General features: G+C 41.3%; 1 protein-coding gene across 2 annotated transcripts in view; it reads left to right on the plus strand.

The window, feature by feature from the left end:
• Positions 1-14,098, plus strand: part of Astn1 (astrotactin 1) — a 340,652-nt gene that overhangs the window by 124,119 nt on the left and 202,435 nt on the right. For both annotated transcript variants that reach the window (XM_042258386.2, XM_042258385.2), the window contains exon 2: positions 1,597-1,784. In XM_042258386.2, the coding sequence (XP_042114320.1) occupies positions 1,597-1,784 (188 nt within the window). The remainder of the gene's footprint in view (positions 1-1,596; positions 1,785-14,098) is intronic.

The raw sequence follows: 14,098 nt of genomic DNA on the forward strand, positions 1-14,098 counted from the left end.
TGAGTGAGGCCATCATACCAGTGTCTTTCAGAGTTAGGCCAATGACTTGTGTTCCATATAGAACCTCAGTGACCTACAGAGAAGACCAATGGACATGTATGTCTGTTCCTCAATCTTATCCTCATTTGTTGGTTGCCTAATCATCCCTTTCCTTTCACCACTTACCACGATGCAACTTTTTCCTCAGAGAAGACCAATTTCTTATGATCCTGTATGCTTTCCTGAGGTCAGTTCCTCCTGTCACGGTCCTACAGGATTCATTATGCATATTCGGTCATGGTGGGCTGCTTTAAGACACTGTGAATGTCCCTGAGTGTCTAGCAGAGGGCCTGGTGCCCAGTGCATGCCCAGTGTGTGTCTATTAAGTGAGTGGCTAAATCAATAAATAATATCAGCTCTTCCATAAATAGTGAAGGATAATTATAAATTCCATAAATATTGAAAATTGCTTTCCTCCTTGTGGTTGTGATGCTTGATGAGAATATATTCTAAATGTGTCTATTAAATCTTTTTTACATCTATGGAATATTTTTTTGGCTAAAGGTGATAAATTTTGAGAGAAAAAGCATGCCTTTTAAAAATGAAATGTTATAAAGTAATGATTTGTTAAAGTATGTATCCTAGAACACTGGTCCCCCTTTGAGGTTGTAATAGTTGTTAAAGGAAACATGGTATGAAGGCTAAACAAAGTCCTAGAAAAAGATGGATTAATCAGTTTTCTCTGCTATGGAATGCCCCAGGACTCTGATGTGATATTGCTTAGGAATAAGAGAAAAGAGGGTATATCCCCAGGGTGTTTCTGCAGCAGCACCATAGCCTGTGCTCCAGTGCAGAAGGCAAAATTGTTTTGGGGGTATTTTTCTATTGATAATAGTCCAGCTCTTATTTAAATCCCTGAAAAACAAGTGAATCTTTATACCTGTGACCAGGGCCCAATTCACACCAATTTCTTCACACAACACATCTGCTTTGCAAAACTAAAAGAGGAAAGCAAAAAAAGAATTAAAACATCTCTTTTCCTGTCATGACAAGTTACCAGACATCTCCAGTGGCCTACGCAGTCCATGAGTATGGCTTCACAAACAGGTTGACAGCCCCCAATGGCTCTTTAGTAACCTCCCAGGACTGCTCCATAAATGCTGTTTCTCTGTATGGTAATTACCAACTCTCTCCTTGGTAGATTCACTGGCATCTAGGAGTAATTGCTGCGGAACTCATATGTCCAGATTTACGAGGAGCGAACAACCTTATATTTACCCCAGGGGGTTATCAGGTATTCAAACTGTGCGATGTAAAGGGTACTATTGATCACAGAACAAGGGAAAGAACTTGAATTTTCACCTCAGTATTTTTCTCACTAGGCGAGAACCTGGCTCACTAGATTTATCATAGAAAGACCTGTGGGGGATAATTCTCCTCTTCTCTAGATCTCTTGTCTTTCTTGAGTTTTATAAGCAGCAATAAGTCTGACATAACTGTAGTCAGAATTCTTTGTTGTCTGCAGAAAGAATTGGCCTGTTGGTACTAGAAACCAGAAATATGGAATCTTGGTCCAGTCTGAAATCTCACCCTGTGACTTCGGTGGTTTTCCTCTAGAGATCTCAGGGAACACGGAAGACATCCCTCTGGTGCGCTGGAGACAGCAATGGCTGGAGAACGGTACTTTGCTTTTTCACATCCATCATCAAGATGGCGCTCCAAGTCTCCCTGGGCAAGATCCAACTGAGGAACCCCAACATGAGTCAGCAGAAGAGGAACTGAGGATCCTCCACATCTCAGTCATGGTAAGAGCAGGCTAGCCACAGCCTTCCAGCCTCACATAGCTTGTGTTTACCTTGATATTAAGAGTCTTGATACTACCACTATATTCGTCAGTTCTTTGCTATGATAACAAAATATCTTAGGTGACGACTTATGAAGAAGCCCACAATTCTGGAGGTCAGGGGCAGAATATCTGTATCAGTTCCACTCTGGTGAGGACCCTCTCAGGTATATCACATCATGACAGATGGCTATGTCAGAGACAGGTGTGGAAGAGGTCACATCCTAAACAGAAAGCCAAAGAGGTACTACAGTTCCCTCCCAGGAACTGCTGATCAATCTAAGGACTTCCCAGAGGTTCCACCCCTTACAGGTTCCACACCACCTTCCAGCGGTGCCATTCTAGAGACCATGCTGGCAACCTAAGAGCCTTTCAGGGAGAGGGGACATTTAACCCATTGCAATAGGCATAGCTGTATAAAATCCAGTGATCCATGAAGATCACTGAACATGGGGATATGTAAGCTTCTCATTTGTGGAAAGTGCATCCACATGTGCTGTGAAAGTTACAGCTATTTCTATAGCATCATTTCCCAATATTCCTCCTAAGAACATACCCGCGTGTAGAGTAGCTTTTTCAAATCGGAGGTAGTATCAGAATGTCTTAGGAAGGAATTATTCAGTTAATATATTGGAATATTTTAGAGTACTGGCTCCATGAAGGTTTGTTGGATGACTGAATCTCCCATCTGCTTGCTACTACCAAATCTTGTGTCCTTTTCTCCCAACCAGGAAAAATCAGCACCCTCGTTTTTATCTTATCCCACAGCAAAGCCAATAGACGCTCTGTAGCCCAGTTTCAAAACTTCACCATCATCATCCTATCTATATGGAAATCTGAAGCCTCAAGAACATGATAAAATTCTTCTTAAAGTACTAGGAACCTATATTTAAGAATATCACTGAAAAATGAATGCTATAATGACACCTGTGAGGGATGAGGGGTTTGGGGTAGTATTTTGTTTACTGGTAAATATTTAGTGATAGAACAATGTATTCACATGGCTAATGCATCGTAGATATTTGTGGAACAAATGTGTATATTTTCAGTGGAGACAGAAAATTCCTATTTCATTTGACATTAATGTGTTGGTGAGTCAATGAATTATCTATTTATAAGAACTCCTGAGAAGAGGTTGATACTTCACTGATTGCTCATGGGCTATGTGTTTAGTGTATGGCCACTTCACTGCTAATATGTTCACACTGGCCCAGCCTAGGTCTAACTTTAATTCATCTCTTACTCTGGTATCATTGTATATTATTTAGTTCTACCCAGCACCCTGTTAGCCTGACACAGTGCAGAGATCAGAGTAATTTCTGCATATTTTGTTATTGATGTCACCCAGGAAGAAAACAGTACATTTTATATAGCATGAAAATCTTCATTATCCAAAATTTAGGATGAAAACTTTCCCCACAAAACACCTGGCACGTCTATATTAACTTAGTCATTCAAACAGGCACTTGCCCAGACCCAGTGTCTATACATCTGAATGAACCTTAGTACAAAAGTTAAAGTAGCCATGAAGCTTCTCTTTGGAGTTTTTACTTTCATCATCAATTATGTTTTTATATACATATCTACCAGAAAACAAAGAAGAAATCCATGATAGAGTTAAAACTAGAAAAGCAAACAGCTTCATATCCTGCTTTTATAACTCATCACCCTGCATTCTGTCCATCATAAGTTATTTGCAATAAAGTGATTTTAATTTTTTGAAATATTGGTTTAAATTCTCTCAAAATATAAGCCTTTCGTTTCTTCTTCAGTTTAGTGTCCTCATAGATAACTGGCATGATAGGTTACCTTCATGGACATAAACACTTTGTTTAAACTACAGGGTGGAGAAAGAGTTCTTGGACAGGAAATGAGAAGCTCCCATATCCAAGTAAGGCCATAAATGAAGTAGGGACAGGAAACTGCTCTACCTCACAATTAAAATTAATCAGTCGACTCACAGGGGACAGTACTTGTGGAGCCTTAGTCAAAAGCTCTGTTCTGTCCCAGGGATGGTTACCTTCTTCAGTGTGGATTATGACTTCCAGAGAGTGGTGAGATCAAGCAGGCAAATCCAGTTAGCTGGGGACTAGCTCACCTTCACATTTATAATTCTGTTTTCTTCCACCAACCCATCTACCCCGACTTGTGTGCATAAGTGATTTTAGTTCTGTTTTCTATTTGATTCAAGATCATTGCAAAGAACTTGTCTTTGTCATGCCAAAATCTGAAAAAGTGCCAAGTAAAGAGAACCATATAAAACTCCAAGGATGAACATTGGGTGTGATTATGGCAGAACAACAGCCCCTGACTTCCAGAGATTAAGGCAGAAGCTGTGTGAGAAGGGATATTTGGCAGGGGGAGAGGATATAGAGTAAAGAACTGGCCCTAGAGGCTGCATAACATAGTCAGTGCAGCAAGGACCTACCTACCATCCATCTTTAGAATGAAGTATTCTAGCAAGTTCTCCAGAATGCCTATACATGTGGGTGCATGCATGTTCATCAGTGGCCTTAAAGATAGAAAGATACTGATCAAGAATGCCACAGGGGTTTAGGTAATGCATTGTGCTAGGGCAAAATCTATGAGACACACTACACAGTTAATGTCTCTGCTGAGAGCCCCGAGTTGGAATTCTAGCTGACATTGGAATGAAGAGGCAACAGCATCAGCCTCAGAGCTAACTTTCAGATCTTTTTAATCGTAAGTTTCTAACTACCCAACAATTTTCCAAATAAAATGGGTATTTCTTTTCAACTTTCTTTTAGTTTACTATATCTCATTTTAGCCAGGCTGCAGGAGGTAGAGGTTGAAAAGGTACATGCGAAGGATGAGGATGGCAAGTGATGTGTTGCCTCTACCTTGGCCTTCTGGATGTGGTCAGACCTCATCTCCATGAATACTTAGAAAGTCATTAACCTCAGCCAGAGAGTGGGAATTCAGAGCGAACAGACCATAGCTGCTTTCCGGTCCATCCTTGTTGAAAATGGCTCATCAGTAGAGTCTGCAGCACACCTGTCCTGCCTACTCTTCTCCCATTCCCATTCCCACTCCACACACCACACACCCACACACGCTACCTTGCCATCCTCAGGCTACTTCTCCAGAAACAGTTTCAAAGCCTGAAGTTGAGGATCTGCCCTCAGCTCAGAAATCAAGCCTGAGGGTATCCTGTTTGAAGATGTCATTCTGAGAGTCTCTCATGGCCTCTTCTGAAGAGACTCGGGGATTGGTAGACTGTATTTGATTCACTTTTTACCATATCCTTTAGAGGTAATGTAGGCAGCTTATTTGAGGCATCTGGAGTAGCAGTCTGATAAACGTCAGAAGATAGTAAAACCCTTTGGCTAGAAATAGTCTTGAGCAGCGATGTGCACATGCATGCTATCACCCCAGCTCTTATAAAATAACAATAGCAGGGCTATTTTTCTACGAACTCGAATGATTAATAATGATGCACTTGTCAGATGGGTTCAAAACAGAATCGTTTGAAAAAAAACTTAAGGTTATTATCAAAACATGAACATGACCCACTTTTTCTCTCCCACCAAGAAGTTGTATATTCAAAAGCTTGGCAGGTAGTCCTAAATATTTCCAGTGTGAGCAGAGGGAATGAACGGTATTGTGAAAACCTGGTTTACATTTCACCAATTTATTCACCCTTTTCCTCGGGTGTGCTCCCTTCATGCAGGAACTTGGGTTTATTTCATATTTTGTTTTCACTACATTTCATTTTAAACACACCATGTGAGGAATGATAGAATGACTAATAAAGGCACCTTTTTGTATCCTTCCAAGGTGACAGGAAGAGAATGTGCAAGCTCTCTCTCTCCCACTGTGCCCTGTACAAATCTGTCATCAGCAAAATCAGGGGATGTGCAAAACCAATACTCCAGCTGGGTGCTTGGCAATTTCAAACTTGGAAAAAGCTTTCATTTTTTTTTCAATCACATCCCAAAATTTTTGAATTAGTTTTTCAAAAGAACCACCATTTCTTCCTTGCGTAAAATAATTGGATTTCCCTCCTGAAATCTTACGTTATTGCTTTGAGGGTCAAAGGATATATTTTAACCTCCTGCATGATTCAAACTGGCTGAAGAGATTTATTCCAAAATTTACAGCGTAATTGACACTTAGAACCCTGACAGTACAGAAGCATATTCTTTTGCAAACTCCCGAACAAGTGATAGCAGAATTGATGAATCGAAACTGACTGTGAATCTTAAACCAAGAGTAAAAAAACTTTCGGCAACGAGGCAAATTGTTTATTCACAGAAGACTAAATTTTGACACGATTTATATCAGATAGTCAGAAACTGTGCAAATTTAAATTTCTACATGGTACTTTTGCTAATTTACCATAGGATGCACATTTTTCTCCTTCGAATACATAGGAAGAAGCTAATGGTGCATAATAGAATGTAAATGTATTACCTCTGTATTTCATGGTTGTAATTAATGACAGCAATGTTAATAAGTTTCCTAAATGGACAGCAGCTAGCCTTTGGTTTTGTCTGTCTGTCTGTCCAGTTTTTATTGTAATAACTCCTACTGCTAGAGAATATCTTTTGCACACTAGCCTTCTTGGACACAATTTACAATTTTGTGTGTGTGGGGGGTGTCTTTGAGTTTCTGTGTGTCCTTCTGAGTATTCCATGGAAAAGCCCATCAGTCAGGGCTAAGCACTGTCCAGGACCACTGACCCCAGGTGTGTGAAGCCAGCATCTTCAGGGACCTGCAGCCTCTGCCTCTCATAATTCCCATCCTTAAGCTCCCTGCTCCCGGGAACTTCTTTTAACTTAAGGTGAAAAATTCTCTTTTGAGAAAAATATCATAAATATCAAAACTTGAGGACAACAGGGACTACTGGTGCTGCTAGAAAGTCCTAGAGTCTATTAAATGGAGAAGGAAATTTAAGAAAGGTCCATTCCGGTTAGTCCAAGCCTTCCCGACACCACCCATGGGTGGATCCAGTTTACAGGGCTGCACAACAGCATTGTCCTGGAAGTCCTCATCCTCGCTCTTACTGTTCTTCTCAAGGTCAGTCCAGTTACTCAGCCATCATGTGTCACTTTGCTTAGAGCTGGATTTCATTCATTCCTAGAGCACAGGCACTTAGGATATGGGAGGGTGGTCTCAAACGTGAAAATCATTGCCATCAGGACCCTCCGGTACTTAATAAGTGGGCATGAGAGACAGGACGGGTGCTTTTTTTTAGAACGTTTTGCCTTCAGCAAATTTACTATAAAAATTCATTAGCAAATTCATGAATCAAGGTCATTTCTGCAGGTTTATGGTCAGCCAATATTATTTGTGTCACTCAAATCAGGAGGCCCTAATTTAGCAAGGCCGATCCTTTGATCTTCCAGAAAGAAATGGAAAAGCTTAGGTATGTGCTATACTGTCAGGAAGGAAAGGATTGGAATAGTAAGTCAAAATCACAACGACCACCTGATTCATTTGCTTGCCATTCGAGGCTTTTGTCATGTGACTGGGCTGACTGACTGGCCATATCTGCATCTGTCAATGGCATCACTAGTTGTTTTCCCTTCCATTAACAAAATGGCAGGCAGTCTCTAAAGTAATCAACAAGCTCTCTAAAACAAATGTCTTTGCTCTGTTTGTTTGGAAGATGGTTATGCAAAAACCCAGTGGCACCAGGGTTCACAGAGAACAATAGATGCCCAGACTTTAGTAGGGTTTGTCTTAGAGACCTCCCTCACCTGTCACTGTGGAATGGCTTGTCTGTCTAGAAGCACTGGGCTCAGGTATGTGGAGTTCTTTTTGCAGATTCAGTGGCTCATCCTGCCTGTTCCTACGCAGTGTGTCCCTGGACTGTCAGAGCTGGGCTACAGTATAAACCTGTTCTTGATTTAGAGCTGGAGACACAGGCTCCTAATGCTGATTTTACCACTTCAGGTAAAATTTACTGACCTTTCTGGAAGCTTCATTATTTCATCTGTAAGATGAATGCATTGGTGAGACTTTCTAACGTTGGAGAATGGAGCTTCGCTTAGGCTCTATCTGTGACAGGTTTCAATGCAGGACTTCATATGGAGATGTGAGAGACAACACTCTCCTGATTTTTTTTTTTAAATAGATTTTCAAAAGACAAATTTCTATGGGGGGAGGCTGGAAGGTTGCTTTCAGCTTCTGGGGTCACAGCCTGGCTCCTCCACACCCCTTTCTACTCTTTTGTTCTATGAGTTAGCGTCTCTGTCAGGTCCACTCTCTTGTTTCATTTTCTACATTCTGATGATTTTATATGTTTGAAGTGCCCTTTACTCTTCAAGTCCACCTCATTGGTGAGCCCTCCAGTTTTTCCAACTTCATTTCCACTGTTTCTGTTTTTCTTTTCTCTAGTTCTAGCTCCTGGGGGGTGGGGGGTGGGTGGGAGGTGGGGTCAAGCAGATCTAACCAGTTATCATAGTTCCTCTTTGTTCAAAGGTTTCATGTCATGTTAACTCATAAGTAGATGTAATTCTGATCTTCCCTGTTGGCTGTGGTTAAGGAGGAGTGGGTTTAGTGACACATTCCTGCTGCTGGCACAGCTTGGAACCGTGTGTGTGTGTGTGTGTGTGTGTGTGTGTGTGTGTGTGTGTGTGTGTGTGTGTAGAGGCTGAACAACAATGCTTTTACTGTTTATTTATTTGGCATGATAAGCACCCTAAGATCTAACCTGAAGAGCTGTGAGGGGAGGGAGTCAAAAGATAATATAGGCATCATCACCACCACTAACTATCATCATCACCACCACAGTCTTCAAAATCTGAATTTGCATTTGCTGCATGCCAGGTATTATTCTAAGTGCTCTCTATGTGTAAATATTTATTTTCCACTCTTTTCACAACACAAATTTTAACTGTCTGGTTTAGCAGAAGAGGTGAGTAAGGAATAGGCTGTTTAAGTGTCTTACCTGACTTCAACAGCTATTAATTTACTGATCCAGAGTTTGAGTCTGGGTAGTTGGTAGAAGCTAGGCTGTACATGAGCGCGTGCATGTCTTTGTTGGTGTGTGCATTTGTGTGTGTGGATGAAAGCATACACATAGAAAACATGCATGTGGAGGTGAGTAGGCAACCTTAGCACCTTGGTGCTCACCATCCTCCTTGTCTGAGACAGAGTCTGTTTTTTGTTTCTCTGCAGATATGCAGGCTAGCAGGACCACATGCTTCTGGAAAGCCTTTGTCTTGGTCTCACATGTCCCACTAGGAGCACAGACATTTGTGCTATGTACCCAACTTTTGCATGGAAACTGGGGATTCCAACTCAGGTCCTCATATTTGTAGGCAGACACTTTTTACTCAAGGAGCATATCACTAGCCTTAGAGTATGTACTTGTAGAGGTACCCAATTCAGCTGTGTCCTAAAGGAAGTGTTCAAGTGATCACCCTGTATTAAACACTTAAATGTGTTCATTAGCAGCGTGTGTTATTCCGTGGTCCTTTGTTACTCTGGCATATTGAGTCTATGAGCACTAGGACCCACTGGCATGGGAGCACACAGCTTTCTGAGGCTGTACCAGGCAGCTGACCCCAGAAGCTCAGATTCCGTTCAGCTCCACTAAACCCACCTGCTAACCTTGGCTCCCACCGCCCTGCCTCCCAGCTGGCTTTGGGCATCTTGGCAGGGAAAGAAGAGGCTAGTTGGGGAATTCCAACTCTGAAATTGTTGAAGTTGTGTAGCGATAGACTCAGGCATCTCCATATTTATAATTTCATACATTTGTGGGGAAGTTTGGGGAATCAGAAAGATATCTTCCTATGCGTTGCTGACCTGCCATAGATTTAAACAAATCATTCACTTATTCTCTAATTTCAATACTGATTCTTTCACTTAATAATATTTTTGAGGCCTCAGACATTTTTTTAGATACTAAGTAGATAGAAATTGAATGTGGCAAGGTCTTGCTTTCAAAGAACTTGAATCATTTTATTAATACTTGATGTTTGTGGATGGCCCTTGGCAAAACTGACAGCCAAGTGAACTTTTCATTGTTTGTGTCCTCTTTCAGTTTTGCTGTATGTCCTAAACTTTAATGATACCCACCAGCTTCCCCATCTTTCCAGACACTAAGGAAAACAACAAACAGGCTGAATTTTCACAAAGATTTTGCTGCCTTTTAGCCATCTAATGTGATATTCTGTTCAGAAATTTAGCTCACTTGATGTAGAAACTGGCAATATATTTTTGAATATTTAGTTTCCCCAAATCCCTGAAGATCCTTTTGAGAGCAGAAGTTGTAATCTTTATGGTGTTTAAGTCAATATTCATGGACTGAAGCACTTACTGCTCTTCCAGAGGACCCCAGTTTGGTTCACAGCATGCATATGGATACTCACAACCACCAATAACTTCAGTTCCAGGTGATCCAATGCTCTCTGCCTTCCTGGGGCACCTGTATACCTATGCTGTACATAAACTCCCCCAGACACATACACATACTCATAAAGTAAGTAAACTTGAAAGCCAATGTTCAAAATAATAAAGTTATTGCTTACTAAGCCCTTGTATCCCATCTACAGAACTACACAAGATCATTTTTATGTCTAACACCAATAATTTTCTGTAGAAATTTTGTAAAATAGGTGAAAATTTCTCCATGTTCCTGATGTGAACACTGAGACTTAGGCAAAAGCCACATACACCATGAGAAGTGAAGCCAAGATCCAAGGCACTTATATCCAGAGTCATTGTTGCTGCAAGATTCCTTGGGTGGGTGGCTTCAGGGTCACCTGGCATGTCCAGGTTTGCAAAGTGCAAGGTAGTTTTATTTCTTTTGGCTAGCACAGCAGAAATCCTAAACGTGATGAAGATTAGGGTGATACATATGGCACTGAGCAAATTGCCATCACAGTATGATCTCTGGGTTACTTCAAAAGGTGAAAAGCTGCTTCTGACAGTAAGATTCAGGCTTCAAACCAAGACTGAGGTTGGCTATGAGAAAACACTGGTCCTTGAGAAGCCTAAGGCTTGTAAGTTCTACAGCATTGGATTTCAGTGATGTAGTTTACTCCACGGGCGTCACTATCGGAGAGGCTGATTCAAATCATAATTCTATTACTTGCTAGATTTTCTAGTGACATTGTTGAAATTGCTTTATCTCTTTAAACTCTCTTTAGGACAGGGATAGTAATAGATCTTTCTCAAGGGGGCTGATTATATAAAGGATTCTTATAAAGCACTTCCTACAGTACCAGGACTATTGGAAGTGCCCAGTAATCAGCTAGGTAAACTCGTGGCATACTATGCAAATTGCCTGTAACAATTCTGTGTGCAAGTGGTTACCTAAGAGGTCACTACCTCAGGGAGCCTTAAATGCAGCTGGGTTCATAGCAACCCCCTGCAGAAGTCCTAGAGGATCTGTGCTTAGGGAACCGATTGAGGCAATTAGGGCCACGAAAGCAACAGAATTGGTCTATTACAAACTATGGCATGTATTCATGAACATCCAGGCCCTGATAGGCCTCCATTTCATTGTTTACAAGGTTTCCTAGCAGGTATCCTATGGTTTAGGCTGATAATCCTATCTCCAACTTCTCGGTAACTACTTCATTAGTGTACTTGATTTCTAAGCAAGCCAAGTGATGTCATTATGGGAATTCCTTTTCTGCCCAGGTATCCATGCATACAAAGATTGTTATTCCTCCCATTCATAGTCAGGAGAAGACATAGAATGATGCGCAACACTCATGGCTAACATTGTGGAAAAATTCAGATTGTGATTCTTGGTACTGTTTTCTCTCTCCAGAAAATACTGCTGCTTCATCTTACTTAGCCATCAATCAATCAATTTGAGGATTTTCTTATGGACTTGAAGTAGCCTTTAAATCTGACTGTAAACCCACACCTTTGGGCTCTCACTAGAGACATAATAGACTTGAGTATAGAAAATGGAGCCAGCTATAAATCTACAGAGAGAACCCTTGCAGGGACAAATATTACCTAACTACAGGTCTGTAGAGGCCAGCTGGTAAGCCTTTTAAGCTTTGAAGGCATGTGTGCTCTGTTTCAACTGTTCAACTCTTGCCAAAGTACTTTCCAAGCTATCATATGTAATATATAAATGTATTGGCATGACTGTTTTCCAACAAAACTTTATTTACAAAAGCAAGCAGTGGGCCACATTAGGACTACAGGCTATATAGTGTGTGGGTTTGATCAAACAAGTTCTCATCTTGTCTTTAGAATCTAGGCTGAGGGGCCCCCAACTGGATCAGGCCCTCTGAATAGATCTCTGAAGTATTCGAAGGCCACCTGGCCAAACATCCTAATTGTCATGCTAGAAACCCCATCCAATGACTGAGGGAACTGGATGCAAAGATCCATAGTCAGGCCCCAGGTGGAGCTCCAGGAGTCCAATTGATGAGAAAGAGGAGGGTTTGTATGAGCGAGAATTGTTGAGACCAAGATTGGAAAAAGCACAGGGACAAATATACAAATGAAAGGAAACACATGAACTATGAACCAATAGGTGAGGAGCCCCCAACTGGATCAGGTCCTCTGGATAAATAAGACAGTTGGTTAGCTTGATCTGCTTGGGAGGCATCCAGACAGTGGGACTGGGTCCTGTCCTCAGTGCATGAACTGGCAGTTTGGAACCTGGGGCTTACACAGGGACACTTGGCTCTGCCTGGGAGGAGGGGACTGGACCTGCCTGGACTGAATCTACCAGGTTGAACTCAATCCTCAGGGGAGTCTTTGCCCTGGAGGAGATGGGAATTGGGGGTTGCCTGGGGGGAAGGCGGGTGGTGGGGGGTGGGAGGGGGGAGAACAAGGGAATCCGTGGCTGATATGTAAAATTAAATTTAATAAATAAATTTTAAAAATGAAAAAAAGAAAAAAAAATAAAGGCATAAAATTAAAAAAAAAGAGAGACAAAAATCTAACAACCTGTGGGATAAGTGCTAAAGTCCCATCTTAAGTGTAAAAAATGATAACTTACTAGTTTAGTCAGATCCCCATAAATTTATTATAATTGTTACTTAAGGCATAGATTGATTATTCTTGTGAGAAACTGAAAGCCATGTAGTATTCATAAATTCAGATGAACTCCAAAGCACCTTACTTATTCCTGTGAGATGTTGATGGGTTTAGTCAAGACACAATGTTGGTGAGAACAGCACAATAATGTAAGCAGGATATTCATTATATGACCAATACAATAGTATAAGCAGGATATTCATTATGTTCTATTTTTCTTCTCTGTAAGGGTGATGGTTCCTGCTTGGTTTCAACTTTGGCGCACTCAGTTGACATTTATGAAATGTCAGGATGTGTGAAAACACTCCTTTGTAGCAAAACACCATAAGTGTATAACAATGAAAATAGAACTGTGCTACCAAACACAGTGTAATGATGAAGTGGTCTTGTGTGGGGAATGGTACAGGATGCTTTCAAAACCTACTGGTTTCTTGCATCCCCGCTGAGGCTCAGGGTGGACAAAGGCTTTCACACCTTGCCTTATAACCTCAACTTTTCAGTATCGGCTGACGTTCACTAGACTTCTTGCTTTTCTGAGAGGATGATGTCAGTAGCCCCTCCTGAAGTCATGGAGGGATCTGGTATGGGCAGGTACTTTTAGCTGCTGCCATGCTATTTCTGGTTCCTTCCATCCTGATACCTCTACCACTGCGGCTGGCACCCTTGAATAGCCAGAGATGAGTCAAGTTGCTGACTAACTTGGGATGAATCAGATGTCGATTTGTTGATGTTGTACTGGGGCTGACAGAACAAATTACTTCATTGAGTAGTATTTGGAACCTGCTAGTTCTCTTCATCTTGGGGTCCCAATGCCTGCATTTGGGACTTGTATAACTACTTGGGGTGGCCTATGGTATAAATTCTGCTACCCAAATAGCATAAAGAAGACAGGGCTAGATGAGAGCTGTGTATGGAAGATGTGGTGCCAGATACAATAGAATTTAGCATTCATTTTCATCTGGGCTGCATCTTATCTAAGGAAGCTGATGAAAGGTTTTGGAACTCAGGTATATGAATATTCGGGATTTGTTAGAGTGGACATGTCAGAATCTGGCATTTGCTGACTTTAGACACATTCTTACAGAGTGACGTAAGCTGTCGTATAGAACAAAACTGGAAGGATTCTGTATCCCAACAGTGATGTGAAGGCAGCCATCTTTTATTCACTTTTCTTTTTTCTAAATGTCATACAGTTTACATATCCAAGTCACCAGCCCTGAATTTCAGATGGCTATGTTTGTCCCAGTCCTTCTCAGTGTTCTATGGCTCAGAGACAAAATTCAACATCTGAGG

Source organism: Peromyscus maniculatus, chromosome 11 (assembly GCF_049852395.1).
Source record: "Peromyscus maniculatus bairdii isolate BWxNUB_F1_BW_parent chromosome 11, HU_Pman_BW_mat_3.1, whole genome shotgun sequence".
Taxonomy (NCBI): domain Eukaryota; kingdom Metazoa; phylum Chordata; class Mammalia; order Rodentia; family Cricetidae; genus Peromyscus; species Peromyscus maniculatus.